At 39.3% G+C, this 25,289-nt stretch overlaps 5 protein-coding genes across 6 annotated transcripts; 3 read left to right on the top strand and 2 right to left on the bottom strand.

Annotated features, from left to right (window-relative positions):
* Nucleotides 1-10,221: 10,221 nt before the first annotated feature.
* ONS95_007183 (uncharacterized protein) lies at nucleotides 10,222-12,778 on the bottom strand. Its single transcript, XM_058500680.1, has 2 exons — nucleotides 12,481-12,778; nucleotides 10,222-12,427 (listed from the first exon to the last, which is right to left on the bottom strand). The coding sequence occupies exons 1-2, from the start codon at nucleotides 12,581-12,583 to the stop codon at nucleotides 10,839-10,841; spliced, it is 1,692 nt and encodes a 563-aa protein (XP_058349497.1). The 5' UTR covers nucleotides 12,584-12,778; the 3' UTR covers nucleotides 10,222-10,838.
* Nucleotides 12,779-15,707: 2,929 nt separating this feature from the next.
* On the top strand, nucleotides 15,708-17,306 carry ONS95_007182 (uncharacterized protein; the record flags this gene model as incomplete). Its single annotated transcript, XM_058500679.1, has 1 exon — nucleotides 15,708-17,306. The coding sequence occupies one exon, from the start codon at nucleotides 15,708-15,710 to the stop codon at nucleotides 17,304-17,306; it is 1,599 nt and encodes a 532-aa protein (XP_058349496.1).
* A 535-nt stretch (nucleotides 17,307-17,841) lies between these two features.
* On the top strand, nucleotides 17,842-20,132 carry ARG8 (acetylornithine aminotransferase). Of its 2 annotated transcripts, XM_058500677.1 has the most exons (3): nucleotides 17,842-18,251; nucleotides 18,303-18,542; nucleotides 18,606-20,132. In XM_058500677.1, the coding sequence occupies exons 1-3, from the start codon at nucleotides 18,102-18,104 to the stop codon at nucleotides 19,683-19,685; spliced, it is 1,470 nt and encodes a 489-aa protein (XP_058349494.1). In that variant the 5' UTR covers nucleotides 17,842-18,101; the 3' UTR covers nucleotides 19,686-20,132. The 2 variants fall into 2 exon arrangements, with proteins under 2 accessions (XP_058349494.1, XP_058349495.1); XM_058500678.1 differs by having other exon boundaries at nucleotides 17,842-18,542.
* Nucleotides 20,133-22,073, bottom strand: ONS95_007180 (uncharacterized protein). Its single transcript, XM_058500676.1, has 2 exons — nucleotides 20,952-22,073; nucleotides 20,133-20,903 (listed from the first exon to the last, which is right to left on the bottom strand). Exons 1-2 carry the CDS (start codon nucleotides 21,421-21,423, stop codon nucleotides 20,206-20,208), a joined length of 1,170 nt encoding a protein of 389 aa, XP_058349493.1. The 5' UTR covers nucleotides 21,424-22,073; the 3' UTR covers nucleotides 20,133-20,205.
* Nucleotides 22,074-23,852: 1,779 nt separating this feature from the next.
* ONS95_007179 (uncharacterized protein) lies at nucleotides 23,853-25,085 on the top strand (the record flags this gene model as incomplete). Its single annotated transcript, XM_058500675.1, has 1 exon — nucleotides 23,853-25,085. One exon carries the CDS (start codon nucleotides 23,853-23,855, stop codon nucleotides 25,083-25,085), a length of 1,233 nt encoding a protein of 410 aa, XP_058349492.1.
* Between the last annotated feature and the right edge of the window lie 204 nt (nucleotides 25,086-25,289).

Raw genomic sequence — 25,289 nt, 5'->3', positions numbered from 1 at the left:
ATCCTTAGAAGAAAAGGAAATACTAGGTATTTATCTTAGTGTAGTTAACTCTTAATATAGAAGCTATATCCTTTACTCTATTAGCTTAAGGACTAACGGATTCTTCTATAATAAGATAAAGATAGCTATATTTCTAATATATAGATATAATAAGATTATCCTAAGGGGTACTAGTAAAGTTAGTAATTATATCCGAAAGCTAGACTATAATAGAGAAGGAAGTACTAGTTCCTTAATAAATATTATAAGTTAAGATAGAGATCTTACGAGTTAGATCTAGAAGAAAGACTCTATTCTTAAGCTAGTTTATAACACTAAAGTAAGGAGATAGAATCTGAACTATAAAGTTTTTCTTATCTAGATATTAATCTTAATAGTTAGTAAAGAAGGCGTAGAAATAGTTAAGGAAACCTAAGAGCTATTATTATTAGCTAATATTAACTATAGATAGAGATCTATCTAGCTTTAAAAGCTTACTCTTTTCGTATAGAGCTATAACTATATTAAAATTAATATTAAACTCGTGCTAAAAAAAGGCATATATAAGCTTAGTCTTAGGTATAGTCTTTCCCTTATTACTATCTACTATAGTAGAGTTATAGTAGTAGTTAGAGAGTATCTTTACTAAGTCTATATTAAATATATAGAACTAGATATTAAGAAATATTCTATTAATACTAAGATTACGAAGTTAAGTAAAGAAGGAGTATCTCGGAAAGTTTACTTAAAGAGTAAAGATATCTTTTATAATAAGAGACTAAAAGTAAGGTAACTTCTACTCTTAGTCTCTAGATAAGATATTTAGTAAAAGAGACTTAGTATAAGTACCTATTAAAGTAAGGAAAAACTAATATAGAGATTAGTAATCCTTATCCTTAATAAGGAAGACTAGACTATAAGCTTATATTATAAATAGATAGAGAGATATACTATAAGTAATAAATAGAATATTAGCGCTTACTAAAGTTTTATTATGAAGGAGATTTAAGAGTTTAGTAATCTTAGTATTCTTAATACTATTATTAAGAGGATTCTTAGCACGCTTCTTTAAGAGATTAATTAGAGTATTCTAAGTATCTTGTAGATTAATCTTAATAAAGTCGACTATAGCCTGGAATAAGAATAAGAAACGGAGCTTAGGATTAAATCTTAAGTCGCCGCGCTTCTTTCGATTATGATTAGCGCGTCTAAGATTATTAATAAGCTCTTAGACTACGAACTTAAAAGTGATTTCTATACTTATAAAATTATAATATAACTTAAGATCGTACTTAGTTAAGAAGAGGTTAGACTCTATAGTTTAAGTACTAACGTGAATAATCTTAATTAGCTTAGTAATTAGATTAGAGGCGGATCTATAGTAAGAATAGAAATAGTCTATAGCTTTATTAATAAAGGAATTACTATCTATAATAAAGAGGATCTAAGCTAGTTTCTCTCTAGGGGCTTAAGTAAAAGCTACTATAAGATATTTAACGATCGTAGTTTTTCTTGTAGTAAGTATACTAGAGATAAGATAGATACTGTAAGCGAAAGACTTAGGGTCTATTATAATCTTATAGTAATAGTCCTTTTAATAAGATCTAAGGCTAGAACTAAACTTCTCCTAGTTAAGAGAGCAGAAGTTATAGAGGATAACTTCTTAGTAAAGCAGGCTCTAGTCGCCTTTAGTAGAGAATTCTGCTATATAAGCTAATAAGCTAGTCGTAATAGCTCTTAAGGAATAATCTAATTTAATAAAATTATTTAAGCTGTGAACTAGGTTATTAAAAGTCGAGTTACTAACCTTTATTAAAATAGAAACGTTATAAAGGTTAAGATCCTTATCTTTTAAAATATCTCTTATATACTTAAAATCATTAATATAAGTCTTAATAAAAGAGATAACTGTATTAACTATAAGGGCGTTATCTCTATTAATACTAGTATATAGATTATCGATTAGATAGTAAAGAGTAAAAGTAAGATATATAGCAAGGTTTAACTTAGAAGAAGGTAGGGTAATAGTATACTAATAAGAATAGGAGGTAATAGTATTCTTTATCTAAGTCTCTAAGATATAATTATTCTTATTCTTATTTATTTTATAAAATATAATAAAGTCTCTATAATTATTAAGACTATTATTATTATTTACAGGGAGAGGGCCTTTATAAATAGTGATAATACTATCTACAGGTAGAAGGTAGTCTAGAATAGTAAAGGGGAAGGTAAAGGTATATAAGTTACTTTCCTTAGGATAAGCTATAAGGTACTTATCCTACTTAATACAAGTAATAATAATCTTAGGAAGCTTGTTATCTAAAGAATAAATCTTCGCGTAAGAGGAGAGTACTAGAAGGAAGGCAGCTTTAAAAGTATAAGAACTAATACTATTAGCCTTTATATAAGATAGAATATACTTATTATTTAAGGTATAGATTAAGGGAATAAGAAAGTTCTCCTAAGAGCCTGGAATCCGAACGTTCTTAATTCTATATTATAAAAGAGGAGGTCTAGTGTTAGGAAGATAGATATTTCCTTAATAGAGCTTATAAAAGTAAGGGGACTCCTTTATCTAAGTATATATAAAAGTACCGGACTTCTCTCTCTTAATCTTAGATATAAATTTAGCTACTATTAACTTTAGATCCTTATTAATAATAAGGTTAAACTAGAAAGGTTTACTATTAACTCTGTATTTAGTAATATCTCTAATTAGAGTTTCTAAAGATACTTAATTCTCTTTGTTAGTTAAAAGAGAAATAGTTATATCTCTCTGAAAAATAATTAACTTAGTAGAGAGAGAAATATAGATCTTATTAGCTATATTAGTGCTTTTAGGAATAATAAAGTACTTAGGAATAAGCTTATCGAACTTATACTTAGTGATCTCCTAGGCGTAGATAATAAGGTTAATATAGAAGAACTTATAGTTATACGGATTATTAATAGGATTATTCTAAATATATCTAACCTTAATAATAAAAGTAAGGGAGCTAGCGAGATTAGGCTAAGTAGTAAAGATCTTAACGTTAAAGGCTATCTTATAGATAGGATTATTATTTATAAGGGAGATTTAATCGTAAGTACTATAGACTTTATTATTAAAGGCTTAATAAACTAAAAGATCAGGGGTAATTTATTTAAGAAGTGAGATATTTATTATAAGAAGAGTATCTAAGACCGGAGCTAGTAGATTATAAGAGATAAGAGTATTAGCTTTAATAAGGACGTTACCTTAAGTAATAAGAGTAAGATTATTATCTTCTAGAAAAGGAACCTAAGAGGTAACTTAAATAATATTATTACCTTTAGGAAGAGGACCTTTAGTATTAGTAGTAGCTATATTAAGATCACTATCTTCAGGAAGAGGAACCTAAGAGGTAATTTTAATAATACTATTACTTTTAGAAAGTAAACCTTTAGCATTAGGAGTAGTTATAATAATATTCTCTATAGTAAGCGAGACATATAGCGCGAGAAAGAAAGAAGTTTTTAAAAAGAAAGGTAATATAAGGGAAATTAGTACTTTAAATTTAAGGAAGCTAGTAGCTTATAGCTTATTATGAAGTTAAATATAATAAGGCAGAAGAGGAAGATATTATTAGTATTAAGGAGAGAGATAAAAGTAGCGATAAGGTTATAGAAATAATAAAGTTATATACTAACTAAAAGTAATATAAAAACAATAGAACGCACTAGTAAGAAAAAGAGCAGATAATATCTAACTTAAGCTAAAGCCGAACTAGAGTAAATAATAGAAGTTAACTAAGATAAAAAATCAAAGTAAAGTTCAAATTAATAAAAGTAGAAGATCCTTTTAAAAAGGTAATAAAATATATTACTATAGTAGGCTATTTAAGTTATTAACCTAGCTAAAGATATTTATAAGTATTGTTAAGCTAATAAATCGATAGGGTTGATTATAGAGATAAATATTAATAGGCGTAGAGGGTAGCGCTAAGCTTTGTATTTTCTAATAAGAGCTAGGACTTACTACTTAATTTCAGATACTAGTTCCTAAGTCTCTTTAAAGTAATTAAGCTATTAGATATAGTAGTAAAACTATCTTCTTAACCTAGGAATTTTTAAAACCTTCTTATCTAGAATCTCTATTATAATATAACGATCTTTACTATCTACTATAATTAGACTTAGTTTTAGCTAAGGTCGATTATAGGGATTAAGCGGAGCTAGATCTAGGAACTCGACTAAGATAATTAGATATATACCTTTAAGGTAATCTAGTAGCTAAACCTTATAAGTAAGATCTCTAATATATCTAATAACTTTTAGTAGTCCTACTCTCTATATAGATAGCTTAATCTGATTCTAAAGTTAGTAGCTTTTCTCCTTTAGCTTTATAATCTTAAGGTAAATGTAGTTACTAAAATTAGGCGGAGAGTAGTAGCTGGAATTATAGTATAACTTTATTCTTACCTAAGCTAAAGTGACTATATTAACTACTTCTTAGCGTAGAATATCGCGATCTTTAAGGAAAGTGAAATCTCTAGCTATACTAAACTCTGTTTTCGTATCTCTATTATATAATAAGGAATAAGAAGAGGACCTAATAAAGGCGTTTAAAGTAGTATTTAGATAGAGTTAGATATAAAGTAAGAGAGTTTCCTAGTTAGACTAGTTATATCTATATTCTAGAGTATATTATAATACGTAGGCGAAAGTCTAGTTTATTCTTTCTACTTAACTATTCCTAGCGCTATAATAAGAAGAGATAAAGATAAGAGATATATAAGAGAGTTAGAAAAGCTTTATCTAAAACTCTAAAGTAAATCTAGAGTTTTTATCTAAAATAATAGTATCTAGTAAACCTTAGTCTAGAAAGATAAAGGAAAAATACTTAGCTACTTACTTAGATACTATAGTAGTTATCTAGTTAGTAAGGTACTTCACGAATTTTATAGCCTTATCTATAATAAAGAGAATTTTATTATTACTCTACTTTAATAAGGGAAGACCTTTAAAGAAGTTAAAAGAGAGAATAGAGAGCGGTAGATTTAGATAAGGTATTAGTTATAAAGATCCTTATAGGTATTATCTACTAAGTTTAGCTTTATAATAGATAAGGCAATTAGTAGTATATTCTCGAATTCGCTAGTATAATTAAGGAATATAAAGTAGTAGATAAATTAAGGAATAAACGCGATCTACTCTAATATAAGCTTAATTATTATAAGCTATCTTAAAGATTTATTATAAATAAGATCGAGGTATATAAATATGTTTTATATTATTATTAAGGAAGAATAAGAGCTTAGAATTAGGATCCAGATAGTAGTATTAAAAGGTGTTCTATAGTCTATTTTAATTACCTTAAGTTTATTTATTCTATTTAACTAAGAGACTATAAATCTTTCTGAAGACCTGATTAGTAGGGAAGGCTTTTATAATATCCTTAAGAAGAGTAAGCTTAATATTAAAGGTCGTAGTAACTTTGCCTTATACTTCCTTTGTAAATATAGCCATATCTACTTAGTCCTTTACAAGCAGTACTACGTCTACCTAGTCCTCTATAGTCAGTACCACGCTTACCTAGTCTTTCACAGGCGGTACCACGCTTACCTTATCTATAGTAATCTCTTAAGTATTATCTGTAAATCTGACCTTCTTTTTACTATAAGATCTAATCTAAACTAGAAGATATAATATATAGTAAAGAATAAGGGCTAAAGCTATTTATATGATAGAATAAAGAGCCTTTTAGATTAGTATCCGGGATAAGGTATTAATATTAGTATAGGACTTTCCTAGTTAATAAATAATAGTTATAGAGAAAGCGAACTTTTAAAGGAATAGACACTAATTTACTAGATAGTTAGACTATTTACCCTGAACCGCGCCCTTATCTTAGAAGGCTTAGATTATTAAGCTATAATCTATATAAACTATAAGCTTCCTGCTATTAACGAACTATAGTAATTTCTATAAAGCCTAAACTAAACCGCCGGTCTCTAATTCTATAAGCTAGTAATATTATTCAGCTAGTATTAGATCTCTAGATAAATATAAGACTAGCCTTTTAACGCTATTATTACTAACTTAGTAAATAGTAATACTGTATCCTATTTCTTTATTTCTATTAATATATAAGATAAAGAGCTTAGAGAAGTCTAGAAAAGCTAAGGTAGGAGCTAAATATAGATAGTCTTAGAGAGTCTTAAACGCGTCTTTATATTTTTAGAGAAGCTCCTTATCCCTGTTAATAGACTCTAGTAGGGTCTTTTTTATAGTATAAGTCCTACGGGGTACCTTCTTAATAAGACTACCCTTAAAGCTTATAATCTTCGCTATTTAAAGCGGCCTATTAATAGTAGTGTAGTAAGAGACGAATTTATAGTAGTACTTAAAGAACCCTAAGATTATATCTAACTCTTATAAGGTACTAAGGAATTAAATAGCTTTAATAGCTTCTACTTTTTCCTTTATTATACTTATACCTAGCTGATCTACCTAGTAGCCTAAGGCCTTAATACTTAATTAGGTAAAATAATATTTAGATAGCGATAGTATAACCCTTAATTAGTATAAGAGAGTTAATATAGTATAGAGGTCCTTGATATAAGTATTAATATCCTTTAAGAAGATAATAATATTATTAATATAAACTAGAATAAATTACTAAAGGTATTTACTAAAGAGTTTCTTTATATAATATTAGAAGAACGTGAGAGAATTAGTGAGGCTTATAGTACTAACTATAAATTATTTATAACTGTGATATTAGGTAATAAAAGCTATCTTCTATCGATTTTCTTCGAGTATAAGCTACTAAAAAAAGCTTTTTATAATATCTAGAGCTAAAAAGACTAAAGTACTATTTATAGCTAATAGAATATTATCCTACCTTAGTAGAGGATAAGTATCTAGAAACAGCTTAGTATTCACGCGGCGAAGATTAATAATAACTCTAAGCTTATTATCGTAGTAAACTATAAACACTAGTGACGCTACTAAGTAAGGCTTCCCTAGTAGAATATCCTTAATAACACTTATAGCTTTAAGAGGGTCTAGAATTAAATCTATATTCTATTTATTCTTTACTAATATATTAAAGGGTACTTACTTAAGATTATTTAGAGGTACACTTTCTTTAAAAGGAATAGGTATCTTAATACTATTATTAAACTATCTTAATTCTCTGCGGAATAAAGAGCTATTATCGCGGATTACCTTAAGAATCTTCTAGTAAGCTTCTTCTTCTTATATTTTAGATATATAAGCCTCGGAAATATCGATATACTTCTCTATTAGTAATACTAGGAATAAGTAGTTATCTGGAGTCTTCCTTTCTTTATCTGAGCTAAGAGGTTCTAAACCTTAGAAGACTTCTATAAGACTTAGATAGACTCCGGTAGGTTCTAAGTTATTATTAACGCGGTCTAGTAGTCTTAGGATTTATCTGCGTACTATATTAATAGGAGTAAGGCTGAAGTTAAAGTAAGGGATAGGCGCGGTATAGCTATTAGTAATATTTTTAATAAGGGATCTGAATATACTAAGAGTAAGGTTACCTTAAGATTTAGGTATTATTAAGTACCTGTTTTAATATATTAGAAGGAGTTAGTATTAAATCTTTAGGTTAACCCTAGTGCTAAGATAAACTACTACGGATTCTGTAGTATATATAATAGCTTAAGAAAGTTCTAAGGTCTTCTTTATCGTGTAAGAGAATCGAAACTTTTTAGAGTTCTACTAAAAGTAATCTATATCCCCGGACTTCTTCCTATATATAATATCTATACTATTTTTCTTAAGAAAAGAATTTAAGAGTAGAATACTATACGCTAATTAATCTACTAAGTAGACTTCCGCTTAGAACTAGAAAATATTCCTTTTAACTAAGTATAGAAAAAAAGGAAGAAGTATATATTCTAATACTATAAGGCCTTAACTAATACCTGAGAGACTGATTTTATAAGGTCCTATATAGATAGGTACCTTAGGAAACTTCTATTATAGTATCTCGCGTGATATTAGAGAAATTCCTACTCTAGAGTTAGAGTAGAAGTCTTAAGCTATACTTAGTAAAGAGAATAGGACGCTTTAGGCCTTTTAGAAGAAAGTATACGCTTATCTATCGATATAGTAAATATATTAAGGAATAAGCGTAAGTAGAGATAATAGTACTAGTAATAATAGTAAAGGAGTTAAAGTACTTATAAGAATAGAATTAATAATAGACGAATTAAGCGTGTATTAATTTATTAAAGCGATATTATAAGTAGTAATATAGTTATCTTCTAAAAAAGTTAGATCCTTAAGTAGGGAGGTTACTCTGATCTTAAGTAACCGCCTAGATTATTTTCCGGTTTAGTAAACTTAGGGGATAATACCTTATCTATTATCTATATAGGCTCTATAGTGTATACTTCCGATTAGTATATCTCTTATAGCGTGTTATTAACTACTACTATATCCTTATATTTAGTTATATAAGCTAAGACTTACGTAGTAAGCTTTATGTTATTCTTTCTCTTATACGGATTAAGCGGGCACTAAGAATTAATATAAGTAAAAGATTTATAATAAGTATAAAGGTAATAAGGTCGGAAAGTGTTTAGAGTAGAATAAGCCGAGATTACTAGAACTACTAGGACTACTAGCGTTAATAAGGTAGTTTAAGAGTCGCCGGGCGTAGTTAGTCTTTAATCTAAAGGTAGAATAGCTAGTTGTTCTATAGTAGCCTCTAGAATATATTATATTACTTCCCGAGGGATAAACTTAGGTTATAGAGCGCTATAAACTTAGGTTTAGTCCCTCGAGTTAGTAGCTCTATAATTCTAACTATTAAAGTTCTTTCGTTTATACTCTACTATTATAGTAATTATTTATTATACCTCTTAGAACTAGTCCTTCGCAGACTATTTAGCGTTTATTACTTTAGTTATAAACTTATCTATTAAAGTATAGTTTAATAAGTATATATTTAACTTTAAGATAGGATCTAACTTAAAGTAGATTTAGTAAACCTTTAATCCTTTATCCGCTTCTCTAGCTTTGTTATATAACTTAAGCTTCTTTATAATATAGTCGCGGGCGTCCTTTATAGCTCTATCCTTACTATTAAATCTATATTAGAGGTCGTTAGTAGCTTAGAGAGTCTAAGAAACGTCTCTATAAAATCGTAAGCTAAGCTTCTTAACTTATAGGCTTAGGTTAGTATTTATCTTAATTCGAACAGAAGCTAGAAGGCTATCAAACTAGTCTTAAGCTAAGTTCTTTATTATAAGAGGAAGTAATCTAAGGATTTATTAATTTTTATAAGTAGTAGCTAAGTAGTTAAGATAATTCAAGTATAAAGTAATAAGTATAGTACTATTAAAAGTTATATCTACGGCCTTAATATATATAGCTCGTGTTTCTAGCTTAATAGTACTTCTAGGTATAAACTTACTATAAAGAGGAGTATCTACCTCTAGTTAATAGTATAGGGTAATAACAGGGACTATAAGGTTGTCTTCTTCTAGTATCACTAAAGGGCCCTTTTAAAAGCGGACTATAAAAATCTGCTAAGTATTATATGATCTACTAAAGTAAGTGAGATATATAATATCTATAATAGCCTTAGTCTCTAAGTTAACGCGTCAATTAATACTAACTATCCTAAGAGCTACTATAGCTATTTGAAAGTCCGTTAGATATAGAATCTCCTTAGCCTCTACGAAAGTTTTATTTCCTTTGATATTAGCGAGGTTATAAACTATTTTAACTTAAGTAGCGTCTATAAGCTATTATTCGAAGATATATGTAGCGATATTATCTAAGTCTTAAATTCCTTCTTTTTCTATATTCTCTTACTCCTTCCTTTTTTAGTAACTCTAAGGGCTACGAGCTAGGACTAGAGATATATCCCTCTTAATATAATAAGCGGTTCTTAGAGCTATTAGAGGAGTAGAGGGTTCACGTTTAAAGAGATCCTTAGATAGTAGTTAAAGAGGTATAGAAAGGGTCGATATTAAGCTTAGGCTACTAAGTCTACTAGAGCTAGAGATAAATCTACTGTTTTTATCTCTACTTCTATATTTCTTCTTCTTATTATTTAGTATTTAGCCTTACTATAAAGAGATAGTTAGGAAAAAGGATACGCTAATTCTATTCCCTATACTTATATAAGATCTATAGAGTCGGATATCAGATACTAGATAAATAGCAGTATAGTTATTCGTGCGGGGTCGTTCAGGTGTAAAACAAGGTTAAATTCAAGGATTTTAGAATCGATCGAGTTTTAAGAGTTATTAGAATTACTACTATATAAACCTTATACTTAGCTGCTAGAGGGGTCTCAGGGGCTGAATTATATAGTATTAGTACATCTAAGGAGAGAAAGGAGAAAGAGAGCGTAGGGCTCTCCTAATGTAGGTAACTAAGCTAGTGCACGTGACCCACAACAGAATCAATGGACCCGACATAGCAATCCAGATTGGATGAGGCTCTTTGAGTTCGGCTTCCTTGTTTGTATTCGGATGGTTTGGGATTATTTGAAATTCGACCTTTTAGGAGGTAAGTTTTGAGAATTTAGAAATGATTTCTCTTGCGGCTTTTGGTATTGTTCTGTTGTTTCTGAGGTATGTCGGATGGAGTTTTCTGGATGATATTTTTTAAAAATGCTTTTGTCGGTTATTTTAGCCGTACCAAATATATTGAGCTTCTGCGGTGACATACCTGTAATCATTAATCAGCTAGTCTCACTTGGCCGTCGAGGTTGTTTTAATGTGGCCTGAAACAGGACTGAGAAAGTGAAATTGAGACTTAGTCCTGAATTTCAAAGAATGCTTGTAGCTTAGCTACCCCTTTGAACTGGCCATGATCACGGTATTTCTCTATCTCCAACACAGCTAAAAATCTCTTCCACGCCATCCACTGGGGTCCCCATCCCCACAGCCCCCTCCTCCCTTTGGTCGCGGGAAGGGCACTTTGCCACTTTCAACTTCAGTAGCATAGATACTGTCAGACAGATCTTTATCAACACCGCCAAACTCCAATAGTGTTCTCAGAACATCACGACTACCGTAAAGCTTTGCACGCAGGACTGGATTGTTGTGCTGATCATCGCTATTCGGTGGGACCCCCAACTCCAACAGTACCCTTGCAACTGGCTCACGATTCTTCTCCGCCGCATCCAACAGAGCTTCCATAGCGACTGAGATTGATTTTCCATAGGCAAGCTTATTAAAATCCACTCCAAGATCAATAAGAGGTCGAATAAGACGAGTGTGTGGCATGGCACCCCCCATCAGCCAGGACTTCAATGTGTATTTTGAGAAGTCTCCAACTTTGTATAGAATACGAACGCATTCGAGATGTCCTCGTTGTACAGCAAGATCCATGGCAGGTTTGATCTCGAAGAGCCTCATTTCCGGCCGGTTGTATAGACTAGGCGTATTATCAATCAGAAATTGGACGATCTCTGTAAAGCCTCGCATCGCTGCCATCTGAAGGCCAGAACGTGGACATCCTAACGCGAACTGCGTAAGTTCAGTGTCTGCCGGAACACCCATGCTAATCATCTTCTTCACAACTTCTAGACGACCTTGTCTGCATGCTGTAAGAAACATCAGGGTTTTCTCATGTAGTGGAATATCTGGGAGTGTCGCGAGCAATGCTTCGATCACTTCGATGCTCCCTCCACGACATGCGGAGATTAGACCGTAGCAACAATCGGAGAATCTTTCATCCAATGGTAAATCCTTCTGGGTTTCGAGTAAGGTGTGCACTATCCCGATGTGTCCAGCAAGTGCTGCTACGCCGAGAGCATTACCGTGAGTACTGTAAAAATCACCCCACAGTTTGCCTTGTATCTCATCTGGAGCGGCCAGAAGACGTGCATCCACTTGAACGGCCCTTGGATCTGCACCTCGAGACAGCAGGATCTTCACAAGGTCGGCGCGACCCCATCGTGCAGCTAATTGTAAAGTCCTGCCGAAGATTGGGCTTTCAAAATTGATATCGATTTTGTCATCTTCGAGTAGAAGTTGGACTGTTGGCATATGATTAATGATAATGAAGGCGCATAATAGAGTTTGTCTCTCTTCATCCACCTGTTCGGATTCCATGCGAGTCTTGCATCCGGGCCAGCTCTGTGCAAACTTATGATCCATGTCCCAGTCGAGATAGTCGGCCGCAGCTTCATACACCTGCAGAGCAAGTTGTGTTCTCTCCAAATCTGGCACAGGAGATATGTCATGGATTGCATTAAGTACATGCCTCAAACATTGAAGAGCTGGTTCGACATCGGCCGATTGCATTCGGGCTTCGATGAAACGACTCATCATGGGTGGCGAAACTCGTCGGTAGTGGCCCCAACGATGGCTGACCCTATTCTCGGGAGGTATGATCCATTTATCAAGCCAGCAGTGAAAGGATCCATTTCGAGATCCGATATAACTGTCTGTCAGAGCATGAATGATAGAATCGGCGAAGAATTCTAGAACGTCTCAGTGAAAGATTTCCGCACTTGGCTTTCGATGGTTTACTCACGGTTGACAACACGCAGGCGTATGATCTTTGGTGGCCCTATAAGATCCAATAGAGTAGCAAAGATATGGTCGATGAGTTCCGCGGTTAGGTCTGGTAGCTTCATGATACTATGTGTTTGTTGAACAAGGCGTGAGGTGAGTGGTTGTAGAACGGCGATGTGATCTCATCGGTCTGTCATACAATTTCAGAGTTGAAAGGGAACAGGCTGACAGTTAGATTAGTTTCAAACAGAATTGAATTCAGGATTCGAGGGCAGTCTATTTGTAGGGCAGAGTTGAGTTGGAAACTTATAAATAGCCTCCTGAGGACGTTGGTAAGATGTGATGTGAAGGGAGCGGGGCAGTGCTGGCATCACGTGCATGCAATGTCAACACAGTGTGACCTCTTTACCATTGGGACAACATAGGGAAGGAAAGCGCAAGAGAAAAATAGGCAGAAAACAAAAGGAAGTTATAAATCACTTCTGTGAAGACTAAGCTAAATCAATGGTAGACATTTGATACCCCTTTGTAGAGGTGTTCAAGATTTTGGCACAGCCATGACGGCCTGCATGAACTGTTGGGTGTTCAGTGGTAGTTTTCTTTACCTCCAGAACAGCGCAACAAGCTTTTGTTGGCTACTACATGAGATCGAATTGCTTCATTTATTCGCCATTCTGATTCAACATTTGAGGGACCTTCATGTCCTCAGAAGAAGTCACATGAATCCCCCTGGCAGGAAATCCTCGATATACGAATTCCAACATAAACCTCTTCGTATATATAGGCGAGATATTTTCATTAGTAGTAAGCAATAAGCCTTCACCGTGCTTCGACGCATCTTTCCCATCTAACAACAAATTATTGATTGCTGCCGTCGATAGCCAGAAGACAGACTATTCCATCCACAAAGACAACCTCCTTCAACGTCTTTAACATGCGCGTGACTCTTTAAGCTTAACTATTAGCGTTGGTTCGCCACTTGAGTGAATTAAAAGACTGAGAAAGTCGGCTTTCTGTGAAAAGAATTCCCAATACCCAATAAAAATGTATTACCTAATTCGACAGAATACCAAAATGCTGTAAACCAAAAGCCCCAACGCCCAAGGAAAAGATCACCCAAGGCCCACTGAACATTTCAAAAGCAACGAAAACTCCCCGTAAATAAGATGACAAAATTGATAGCTAACATCTCGTCGCTGAAAACAAAAAGAATGAATGTATGTTCATGAGCCTAGGGCTTGCTTTCTCTCGCCTCCAATGATGCTGTTCTCCGAGCTGTGTGAGAGAATTTATTCGCCTGCAAGTGGTTCGTCCGTGCAGCTGTCGCATTTCTCATGATTACACGGTACCAACTGACAATATAGTTTACCTTCCCTTGGATCACCGTATTGGAGCTCGGCGTATCCTCGAGCGGCCGCACATACACAGCAACGCCATCGTCTTCGCGTCACAACTGGGACTGGTGCCTTGTCTTTCTGACGCTTGCCTTTGTGGCCTTGCTTTGCTTTAGAGCTACTCATTATACTTATAGTGATATGGATAAGTTGATCTTGATTCTCTGAGGGACAGCTTTATGGAACGCCAGTATAATAACTAAGGTCAGTTTTGTGAGGTTGTTGATAAGTTTGCGGTGAGTGTGTGACTCTTTGTAATTTGTATGTTTTCAGTGGAACATGAAAATTTGGTCAAATTAACAGGAAAGGTCAAGAATTTATAGATCTACTGGTTTGTCTACCACTCTTTATGAACTAAATTGAGAAGTACCCGGAGTAGAAATCTTCCGGTCATAAAGAAGGTACTGTAGGTGTCTATTTCAGGAACAAAGACAAGGAGAAGGGTCGTTGTGAAGTTCTATTCTAGACCTTACTTTACAAATTAAGCATCCATATCATTCACGGTAAAAACAGCTAATCTAATTGGAGTGGCGTGAAAACTGCGAGAACCTACCAAATCATAGTCCTGCAATGCTTACAATTACGTTGCTCTGTGGTACGTTTTCTATAATAAGTCGGCTTTCTTCTGTGTAATTCTAATTTCAGACATAGAAAGCAAATACTGGACTTCTTTGTAACGTCTTCAAGTTGCCACTTTATCCATTGATTGCCATCGCAGCGTGCCAGGGAGTAATGAAAGCTAATCGCCATTCCCTCAAGTCACCTGATTGTCAAACCCACCTTCATCGTCTCTTTCTCTTTCACGTTCACAGCCTGGTTTCTCATCACCGACTAGCGTACAAGGAATAAACATCAGACAACCCTCCTCACTGGCGAATGGCCCATACACCATTCCCGGGTCCCTATACGCATAACAACCTTTCAAATACGTCTCACCTTTCGGAACATCCTTCAGGTCTCCTTCCACGATTATAAATCTCTTCGATGTGATCATGCAGCGACTCCCTAGCATTGAGTGATCCAGGATCGTGCTTTTGCAAGAGAGTACGACGACCTGTGGATGGGTCGGTGTTCAGAACCATTTCGTAGATTTTTTCTCGATTTGGACACAGGTTCGGTCGGGGTGTGAGGTTGCGTGGTGGAATTCTAGTTGTTCCATTTTGGAGATGGTGGAGTATATCGACGAATGTTCGCATCGAACGAGTCGATTGGAGCGGACTTTGAATTGATGAGAGTTGGATGTTTCCGTAATATGAGAGTCACCTAGGTAGCGAGTCACTTAGGTAGAGATGATTGGAAAGGGAATGAGCGTATAATGTGAAAAGGCAGTCGCTGGGATGTGACTAATAAGATCAAGATTCACTAGGCATATATTTATCGGCGAGCTCTTATACATCAAATTGCTGACACTCCCTCAGTGGTCAATCGCGAAAATCCCCACAACACGATTCCCGAAGCGAACCCCACCAACCCCCGGCTAAGCGACAAATGGTGCCAGTAAACAACAAAATGCAAAGTAGAAAATTTTCCACTGCGATGGCTTTCACTTTTGTCACCGTGACTAAATATAGATGAAATATACAAAGCTATGAAATTTGGGACATGACCGCGACAAATAGAAGAGGATATCGGTACCAGAAAAGGCAAGATCGCCGACTTCGGCAGCAACCCGGGAATAGCCTTTTTTCGGCACATAAATCCGCTCCCGCCACTATCCGGACCCCCACCTTACATAAGAATCAACATCCTCTTTTAACGTGCCCGCTCCTTTCCTTCAATTCCAAGACGAAGCGAATCGAATGAAAACAAAGCCAACTTGGAATAAACGTCCATTTCACATTCACTCACCAAAATGACCGACCCAGAGAAGGGACCTGATCCGCCCCCGGCAAATGGCGTTCTTGAAGAAGAGGAGAATGAGGAGTCTTCGCCAAACTTAGTTCAAGCCACAACCACAGCATCTGAAATTCCCTACAGCATATTCACCACCCCTCAAAAAGCCTTAATCATAACTCTCGTCTCAATAGCAGCCACCTTCTCCGGCTTCGCCTCCAATATCTACTTCCCCGCCATCCCGCTACTCTCACGCTCCCTGAACGTCTCACCCGAACTTATAAATCTAACTGTGACATCCTACATGATCCTTCAAGGCTTATCCCCCTCTATCTGGGGAGCCGTCGCAGACGTCCATGGTCGACGTGTCACGTATATTATCACTTTCACGATTTTCATCGGCGCTTGTATTGGGCTTGCTGAAACGAGGCATTATTATCAGTTGGTCATCCTGAGGTGTTTGCAGAGTGCGGGGAGCGCGAGTACGATTGCTATTGGAGCGGGAGTTGTAGGTGATGTGACGAAGAGGGAGGAGAGGGGTGGGTGGATGGGTGTTTACCAGGCGGGACTTTTGGCACCAGTTGCGGTTGCGCCTGTGCTTGGAGGAATCTTTGCTCAGACTCTGGGGTGGACGGCAATCTTTTGGTTCTTGACGATTTATGCGGGGGCATTTCTTGTCGTTCTCATCGTTGTCCTACCGGAAACTTTGCGAGCCATGGTTGGGAACGGGTCGAGACCCGTGACGGGGTTGTCGAATTCATTGCTATCGTATATCCAACGACGACGCCATCCCCTTTCTCCAGAAGAAGAAGCAGATTTACAGCGCACGATGACTTCCGCTTCGGGATCTAATGGATCGATGAAGAAACTCCCAGTCGATATCCTTGGCCCGATCAAGATAATCTTCAGCATCGAAGTCTCCTTCGCCATCCTCTTCCTCTCCATTTACTACACTGTCTGGCAAATGACCGTGGCGGTAATGTCTACTCTCTTTGCGCGGACATACCACCTCTCCTCGCTGCACATCGGATTGACGTTCATTGGGAATGGAGTCGGCTGTATCATTGGGACGCTTACGACTGGGAAGTTTCTGGATATGGATTATGCGAGGTTCAAGAAGGGGTTTAATGGTGCCGCGGAAGATTTTCCACTAGAGAAAGCGAGACTGAGAACATTGTATCTTTGGAGTGTGCTACAAATGGGGGCGTGCTTGGTGTTTGGTTGGACCCTAGAGAAAGGAGTACATATTGCGGTTCCGATTATTTGTACATTTGTGCTGGGGTGGGCGGCGACAAGTATCATTAGTGTGGTATCGACATTCATGGTCGATGTTTATCCAAAGAAGGGTGCCAGTGCTACAGCAGCGTTGAATCTGCTGCGGTGTTTGATGGGTGCGGGAGGTACAGCGGCAGTATTGCCAATTGTTAATGCAATTGGAGCTGGATGGACGTTTACCCTATTGGTGGGTATCATGGTTGTAGCCTTGGGCCTGGTGGAGGTACAAATTAGGAGGGGATTGGGGTGGAGAAAGAGACGGGTGAGGAAAGACTCCGAGAAGGAGAGGCTAAGGGAGATACACAACACAGGAACAATGAAAAGACGTAACGAAACGACGTGACGATCTAATGGATATCGAAATATGCGAGGATGTAATGTTCATAGAGCAAAAGAGTGGACTATCTATAGACAATTTGTCGACCGCTCACCGTGGAGATGCCTCTACAAAGCGGTCAAATCAGACACTCCTATATATCTTAATGCTACACATTGTCCCACACGAAGGAAAAGCCAAGCAGCCAGCCACGAGACGCTGCAAGAGATAGCCCCGCCACGAGTCAAATGATCAATGCCAACAGACTTAAAACTGGGCGATCGAGGTGACTAAAAGAGCAAATACTTTGGTGGAGCATACCGGAGTTCAAAACTAGATCAGAAGATATTTCTAGTACGAGTACTCAGCTCAAGAATCAAGTTCAGCAGAATCCGGGTTCGCTTCGTGATGTTGTTATTCAGAAGTCCTCCAGCTCGATAAAGGTTTGGAGTTTAAGTGGAGACGCCTGCAGGTGCGGGAACTACTCCGCAAACAGCCTAGCGCATCAATAAGAAATATTTTGGCCTGCAAGATGGAAGAGTGTTTGTGTTAAAATGCCGAAAATCAACTTTCCATGATACACAGTGATCGAGTAAAAGAGTGCTGCCGTTGAAGCGGGATTCGTTTCCTCTCTTCATAGCATTCCATTCATCCTTGGTCAGCCTGTTGACCGAAAAGAAAAAATCGGCTGCAGCAGCGTCGCTCCGATAACGCTAAGATTAGCCACGCCCTGCGGACATCACTCGCTCATTGAGTCACTTCTCCATTAAAACCCTCACCCTCTCTCTCCATGATACCCATTGTACAATATACTTCCTCATAATGGCTCTCCGAATATCTGCAAAGCGATTGGCAGCTACTCTTCAAGCTAGCAATGCATCAACATCCGTCAATGGCATCCTGAAGAGGAATGCATCGCAAGCAGCTGCTGCGGCTTCAAATCTGCCAGAGGCTACCAGAAATGAAATCTACGTATATCACATGGTTGCTTTGGAAATACAGTACTGACGATATCTTGTATAGCGCGAAGCCAGCCTCTCAAACCCCGATCCTGCCGCAGACTCCCCCACAGCAGCTCTGGTCAACGAACAAGCCCCATTCATGGTCAAGACCTATGTCCGCCCCCGACCAATCTTCGTGAAAGGAGAGGGGTGTTATCTTTGGGACGTTGAGAACAGGAAATATCTCGATTTTACAGCGGGAATAGCAGTCAATGCATTGGGACACTGCGATCCAGAAATCAGCCGTATCATTGCTGATCAGGTACGCGATCCAAAATAAATATGCCTCAATCAACCCCGCCCTTCCTAACATTGCTTCCTGCAGGCAAAAACACTCATCCATACCTCGAATCTATACCACAACCCTTGGACCGGTACCCTTTCCGAACTCCTAGTCCAGAAGACCCTCGAGTCGGGATCTATGCACGATGCGCGTGCCGTATTTATCTGCAACTCTGGCACCGAAGCCAACGAAGCAGCCATAAAGTTCGCTCGCAAGTCAGGCAAAGTCTTGGATCCCTCCGGCGCCAAACACGAAGTCGTATCATTCAATGGCGCATTCCATGGCCGGACCATGGGTGCCCTATCCGCGACACCAAACCCGAAATACCAGAAACCATTCTCGCCTATGCTTCCCGGATTCAAATATGGTACATACAATGATGTAGCTGCTATCAATGAGCTAGTCACAGACAAGACATGCGGTGTGATCGTGGAGCCCATACAGGGCGAAGGTGGAGTCATTGTCGGATCAGAGGAGTTCCTAGTAGCTCTCGCAAAGCGCTGTAGGGAAGTCGGCGCGGTCTTGATATACGACGAGATCCAATGTGGTCTGGGACGTACAGGCAAATTCTGGGCTCACGCCTCCCTCCCAAAGGTCGCCCATCCAGATATAATCACCACTGCCAAAGCCCTCGGCAATGGCTTCCCCATCGGCGCAACTATCGTCAACGGTTCAGTAAGCGAGAAGATCGTAGTAGGCGACCACGGAACCACATTCGGCGGCAACCCCCTCGGTGCTCGTCTAGCTCACTACATCGTCAGCCGACTTTCTGACCCTAAACTTCTCGCCAATGTAGGAACCAAGAGTGCGCTCTTCAAGAAGCATTTCGCTGCTCTGCAGACCAAATATCCTGAACTTGTCAAGGAGATCAGAGGTAGGGGTCTACATTTGGGGTTGCAGCTTACTCAGGATCCGACGCCTATTGTGACAGCTGCTAGGGAGAGGGGGTTGTTGATCATCACGGCAGGGACGAACACTTTGAGATTCGTGCCAAGTTTGACGATTACGGAGGGGGAGATCGAGGAGGGAATGAAGGTCCTGGATGAGGCTATGAATGTTGCGATTAACGGGGAGGGACCGGCTTGGGAGCAGGTTCATGGGGAGGTTGACTCGCCGAACTAATTGCTGTTATCGAAGAGTGGTAGATGATGAGGTTGATTTGGTGCATATATGGAGTTTGGAGTTGGGGTATAAATAAAAGTTCTGTTCTGCAATTTGTGCAGGATAGGACGCTGCAATCTATTTCGAGCATCGGATCTGTTCACGACATCTTACTTCCTTTGTTTCTTCTCTGCACTCTCGTCAACCTGCTATTCTTGGTCCCCAGACTTCCTTGCTCATGCTATTTTGTTCCATGGCGCTTTCATGTTTGGCATCTGAATGCTGACAGGGAAAGGTATGACGTGTTATAAGGGAGATTTGGGAGAGAGGAAGACCTCGCGGGATGGTCAAGTCGAAGCTTTGAGGTCATGCGAATGATTGGAATCTAAGGACACAATCAAGGTAAAATATATGGGTTCCAATTCCAGTTTGTATACATTTATGTACATCTCGTCGAATCATGACTTTCTGCTAAAGTACAGTACAGCAAGAGGGTATGAGAAGAAGGTTGGCACAACAGTTAATCCGTACCTCTGTTCACCTAAGCGGCGAAGATCAAGGCACGTCGGTTGTTGTTATTGTTGTTGCGGCCATTGCCATTCCCGTTCCCATTCCCGTTACGTCCGTTGCCATTGGTAGCACCATTGCCATTGGTAGCACCGTTACCGTTTCCGCCAGCGTTGCCATCGGTAGCAGCATCGTCGTTGGTAGCGGCGTCATCATTCGCAGCATTTCCGTTGCCATTCCTTCCGGCAGCACCATTTCCGTTCTTGGTGGCCGCATTGCCGTTGCCATTGCCATTTCCATTTGCATTCGCGTTTCCATTTGCTTTTCCATTTGCGTTTCCATTTGCGTTTCCATTTGCGTTGCCATTTCCATTTGCATTTCCATTGCCGTTGCCCTTCTTTCCACCACCAGCAGCAGTGTTCTTCGCCGCTGGAGCAGCAGCTGGAGCTGTAGCTAGAGCCGCAGAATCGATATCGAGGAGTGCGTCTACAATTTCGACGCCTTGGTCATCGACGGTTGCGGCGTTGGCGAGGCCTCTGTTGGCATCAGCGAGGTCGAGTTGGTCCTGTTGGACTTGTGCGAGAACACCTTCGAGTGTCTGCGCTGTGTCGATGGTGTTGGCGGAGTTTTCGCTGGCGACGGTGTCTTCCTGCTGGACTGCGAAGCAGCTTCCAAAAGGTCCTGCGGCGGCGGTGTTGAAGCAGCGGATAGTACAGACATTTCCGGTGGAAGCTATTGGGTGTCAGTGTTTGGTTACTTTCTTTGCATAGTGAAACTTACCTCCAATACAAGCCATATCAGCAGGCATCTCAACAGAGAGGTTGATGATGCCATTCTCTGGGGCAGATTCGGTGACAGTCAGGTTCGTCTGGCCATTGAAACCGTTGGCATTTCCCTTGAGATCCATATCACAAGTATATGGGCCATCGCCATTCGCGTCGACCCGGTTGATAGCAACATCGACTGTGCTTCCTTTACTAACGGAGGTGACAGTCTTGGCGATCAACTGACCCTCAGTCTGCTCGCCAATATCGATGTTACCTCCCAACAGGGTCCGTCCACATTCGTTGACGACGTTAGTGGTGATCTCGTCGATATTGATAATATTCGCATCATTTGCTGTGAGGTCGACTTGGAGTGGTAAACTAGCAGGCGATCCTTTGTTTCCTTGCGCGGACTGAATGACTCCCTGAGCAGAAGCCACCGAGACAATGGCTGGAGCCCAGCAAAGCATCTGAATTAAAGAGGGCATTTTGGTTGAGATGTTGATTGGTTGAGTGGTATAAAAGTATACTGAACTTTGTGTTGAAATCTTCAAAGCTATAAAAAGGTGCACAGCACAGGTAGAAGGAAGCGAAAAGTGTAATTAAAGGTTGAACGAAAGGAATTCAGTCAGGCCAGCCGGCAAAAGTTTCAAAGAAGCAGATGAGTTGAGAAAAAACAGAAAACGAACTGAAAGCAAGAGTCAGCGAACACGGGACGACACCCAATTATACATGCGAGGATCTTGAGATGGCAGGCACATCATGCAGCTCTTGGCAAGTGGCTCTCAAACATCGTCGCTCTCAACGCAGACATCAGGTGGCGTGTGTTTTGTGGATCGACAGGCTGGAAGCAGAGCATTTGAAGAGCAGAATTGGTAGAAATGCCCATAAAGGAGGGAGATCATACTGCAGCGTGGAACGGATGTCGTCGCGAGCAGGTGGAGCCGAGTGGATTCGCGCTGGGTGAGTTCTAGGTGAGAAGGTGGAACCGGTGGATCGACCGCGAGACGGGACCTTGTTTGGACGTTTGACAGATCCCGATGCATGTCCGTACCAGTCGGCTTTGTCTACTGTGCTAATCAATGAGTGTGAAAAGTAATAAGTATATACAGCTTAGTATAAGCCACTCTACACTGACTGTTGACTCTTCGGCAACACATCTGGTCAGGCAATTGTCCTAAAATACCTAGAGGGGGATGTGGATAACACGTGACACGCTACTGGGATCTCCTTTCTTAACCGAGATGTTTGAAACAACAAAACTCGGCTGCTTTCCCACTCTTCGACACATTTGATCCACAGTGGCCTGGGCAGTGAACATCCTCAAACATCACATCACATCACTTCTTGATATAGGCGCCGCGCAAAGCTTATGCGGCTGTGCAAAACTTCCTCTCCATATTATAATGTCCAGCGACAGCGGTACTCCTTTCATGTTCTCTCTCACCCCGTACAAAGATGCAAAGTAGGATCTTAGCATTTCTTCTAGGCAGTTGGCCTTGAGAGTTGAGTCTTCAACAGTAGTCTATTTAAAGATATGTCATCCATAAGGCCTTCAGAAGTTTTCATCGGATGAAACCCATATGGGCCGATTCCTCCTTCTCGATCGCAACACCAGTTTAGGAATTCTGAGACCAGAAAAAGACTGACGGCTGAAGGGAAACGTAAGCCGGAAAGCAGGATTGACGTGACGGTTGGCGTTGTCAATCTTGTCATGATCCACAGAATTGAACTTTAAAACGAGGTCTGACCATTGATATCGCGTCGACCTGCATGATGTGTGGGCTTATGGTTGATGCTAATCTGGGCAGGTCTGGTAGAAGTTTGGGTGAAGAAAGAGTTTCTGGTTGAGCCAAGAGTAGATACCATCTAATGACTACTCTAGCTACTTTCTCATCTCTGAGGATGTTATCATACATGTCCTTTTCATGACATTTATGGCGCCTCCAATACCGCAATCAGGAATACATTGACATCGCTTTGACTCGAAAACTGGCCGCCAAATGCTATAAAAACATCATTCCATGCAACAATGACGCCGTTTTCCCCTGAATTCCCTAACCCGAATCTCCAACGAACGTCCGCACAAGCAGAAATTTGGATCAAGCTGTTTCAGTACCTCAAGTGCGTCCTTTGACCCAAGCTCATAAGTCTCTTACTTGATTCTCGATAATTTCGCTCGTAAAAGCACCAAAGATCCCAGGCCATCGATCTCGATATCCAGGGATATATAAGACATCATGTCTCTTCATAGGTAGCTGATATTGGGATACTGGGTTAGGGCTGAGCTCAGGCGGTTGGCAATTGCATCTCGATGTCCTCACATCACGTGACTATTGGGCCCCGTTTTTCACCATCACATAAGTCCTCCTTTTTCTCCTCTGGATTTGACAGAAGAAGTGATACTTTCAGTTTCTGTCTTTGGCTCATTCCAAATGGCTAAAGCTATCTTTATTTCTGTACCTTCACCACAAGAACCTGATCCTTAATTTGCACACTTTCTCACCGCTGCCCAAAGCTCGCTTGCAATCCAAAGTCAACAGCACTGTTTGTATGTGCCTAGATCATCAGAGTGTCAAAATGTCATACTGTCCAGATGAAACGAACGCAGGTAGGTGACGAGATCACCAGAAAATTCCGTTCATACACTATTTGAGCTAAATAGAAAGTCCAAAGAAAGCGCCAGGTAGTGGAAGCACTAAACTTTTAGTGATTCAGTTTTAGAAGCCTTAAGAAAGTTCAAAAAGTGTGCAGCAGGTTGTTTTGTTTACATTGCTCCTGGCCTCCCGGTTGTGGTCTCTTGGATGCCAGACTTTAGTGTCGCCAATTGCTGACTCAGCACTGCGAAACAAGGTCGTCGTCATCGTCTATCAACTCACTTCACCATCATATCAGAGTCATCACTTGCCATATCAAAATGCGGAGCTTCATAAAGAACATTCGTGGTAAAGCCGAAGACTACGTCTCTCAGCAGCATCTCAGACAACCCAGCAACTCCTATGATTCAACCCACACTGCCTCGGAACTCACCGCAAACACATATTCCTATTTCCACTCCACCAAAAATAATCAATTTCAAGCAAAAGTCAAGTCCGAAAGCACATTAGGGGAGAATGATCATTTTGGATATGTGGTATGGCCAGTGATAATTATGGTCCACGCCACAGCCGAAACACTACCACCTCGCAAAACCCATGAAGCGATATCATGCTTGCAGGCGTATTGGAACCCTCAACGCCGAGGCTTTTGTGCATGGAAGATGTTTCCTGGAAACGAAGACATCTATTACGACGACAACGCTCATGCAGCTCAAGCACTGATCAGCGCCTACAAAGCAACTCATGAGCGGAAGTACCTTCAGCAAGCCAAGACCATTCTAACTGATCTGATCATGCCTTCTGCGCAAAAGGACGGAGGTGTGCCATGGCATACGAACAATAAGAATTGCAGAAATGCTTGTTCTACTGGTCCGGCGGCTGTTGCTGCTTTGAGAATTTGTGCTATCGAGAAAGATGATCAATTAGCGGCTTTCGCGGAAAGAGCCCTGAAGTGGTTGATTACTTCACTCAGAGATCCTGAGGATGGACTTATTTGGGATAGTCTGGTGTTCAATGCAGACGGGTCTCCCAATATCAACAAGATGAAATGGACCTACAATACCGGGTTTGCGATCCACGGATTCACATTACTCTACCAGCGCACGGAAAATCCAGAAGATTTGAAAATGGCTGTCAGTCTTGCAGAAGCAGCTTTGAATCCTCAAAATTCCATGTTTGACCACACGCTTCAAGATCCACAGAAACGAATGTATTCAGACAGCTCATTCTTCCTGCACCACCTCGTGGATGGGTATAGGGTGCTTTCAAAATATGCTTTAAGAGACAGACTCAGAAACGAAATCTGTCGGATTGCTTCATGGGGCCGAGAATTCATGTTCGATCCTAACGATGGCTTGTATTTCCGTGGCAGCTGTCCGTACTCCATCTCGGAAGAGCTGAGAGCGAAGTTTAATCGGAAGTTCGGCGTGAATAAGGAGCTGTCTGTCAATGGTCAGGAGAGGGACGAGCATGGGAATTTGTGTAAGACATTGATTGGCTGTGCGGCTTGGGCAAGGATTCTTCATGCCGCAGGGGAAATCAATTCATCTTGAATGTATGTAATGTTTACATCCGAGAATTTGCACTGCAAATTTGTTTCGAGCTTCAATTCTGCGATTTATCCTGCTAAGAGCACTTCCAGAAGAAGATGTTGTTCCACATAGCCATTTGAATTTGTCGTATCTTTGGTACCCCGCACTCAGAAAGAGTCACATACTCCTCTGCTATGATCTTACTCGAGCTTCTAAATCCCACGG

Source organism: Cadophora gregata, assembly GCF_030347475.1.
Source record: "Cadophora gregata isolate MNR1 chromosome Unknown scaffold_19, whole genome shotgun sequence".
Classification (NCBI taxonomy): Eukaryota; Fungi; Ascomycota; class Leotiomycetes; order Helotiales; family Ploettnerulaceae; genus Cadophora; species Cadophora gregata.
This window is presented reverse-complemented; position numbering and strand designations above follow the sequence as displayed.

Excerpts from the sequence above, each read along its gene's own strand:
- ONS95_007183 (XM_058500680.1), bottom strand. The coding sequence starts at position 12,583 with ATGAAGCTACCAGACCTAACCGCGGAACTCATCGACCATATCTTTGCT. Across the intron at positions 12,428-12,480 it reads ACGCCTGCGTGTTGTCAACC|AATTCTTCGCCGATTCTATC; the intron begins GTGAGTAAACCA and ends GAGACGTTCTAG.
- ARG8 (XM_058500677.1), top strand. The coding sequence starts at position 18,102 with ATGGCTCTCCGAATATCTGCAAAGCGATTGGCAGCTACTCTTCAAGCT. Across the intron at positions 18,252-18,302 it reads CTACCAGAAATGAAATCTAC|CGCGAAGCCAGCCTCTCAAA; the intron begins GTATATCACATG and ends TATCTTGTATAG. Across the intron at positions 18,543-18,605 it reads GCCGTATCATTGCTGATCAG|GCAAAAACACTCATCCATAC; the intron begins GTACGCGATCCA and ends TGCTTCCTGCAG.
- ONS95_007180 (XM_058500676.1), bottom strand. The coding sequence starts at position 21,423 with ATGCCCTCTTTAATTCAGATGCTTTGCTGGGCTCCAGCCATTGTCTCG. Across the intron at positions 20,904-20,951 it reads TGATATGGCTTGTATTGGAG|CTTCCACCGGAAATGTCTGT; the intron begins GTAAGTTTCACT and ends GACACCCAATAG.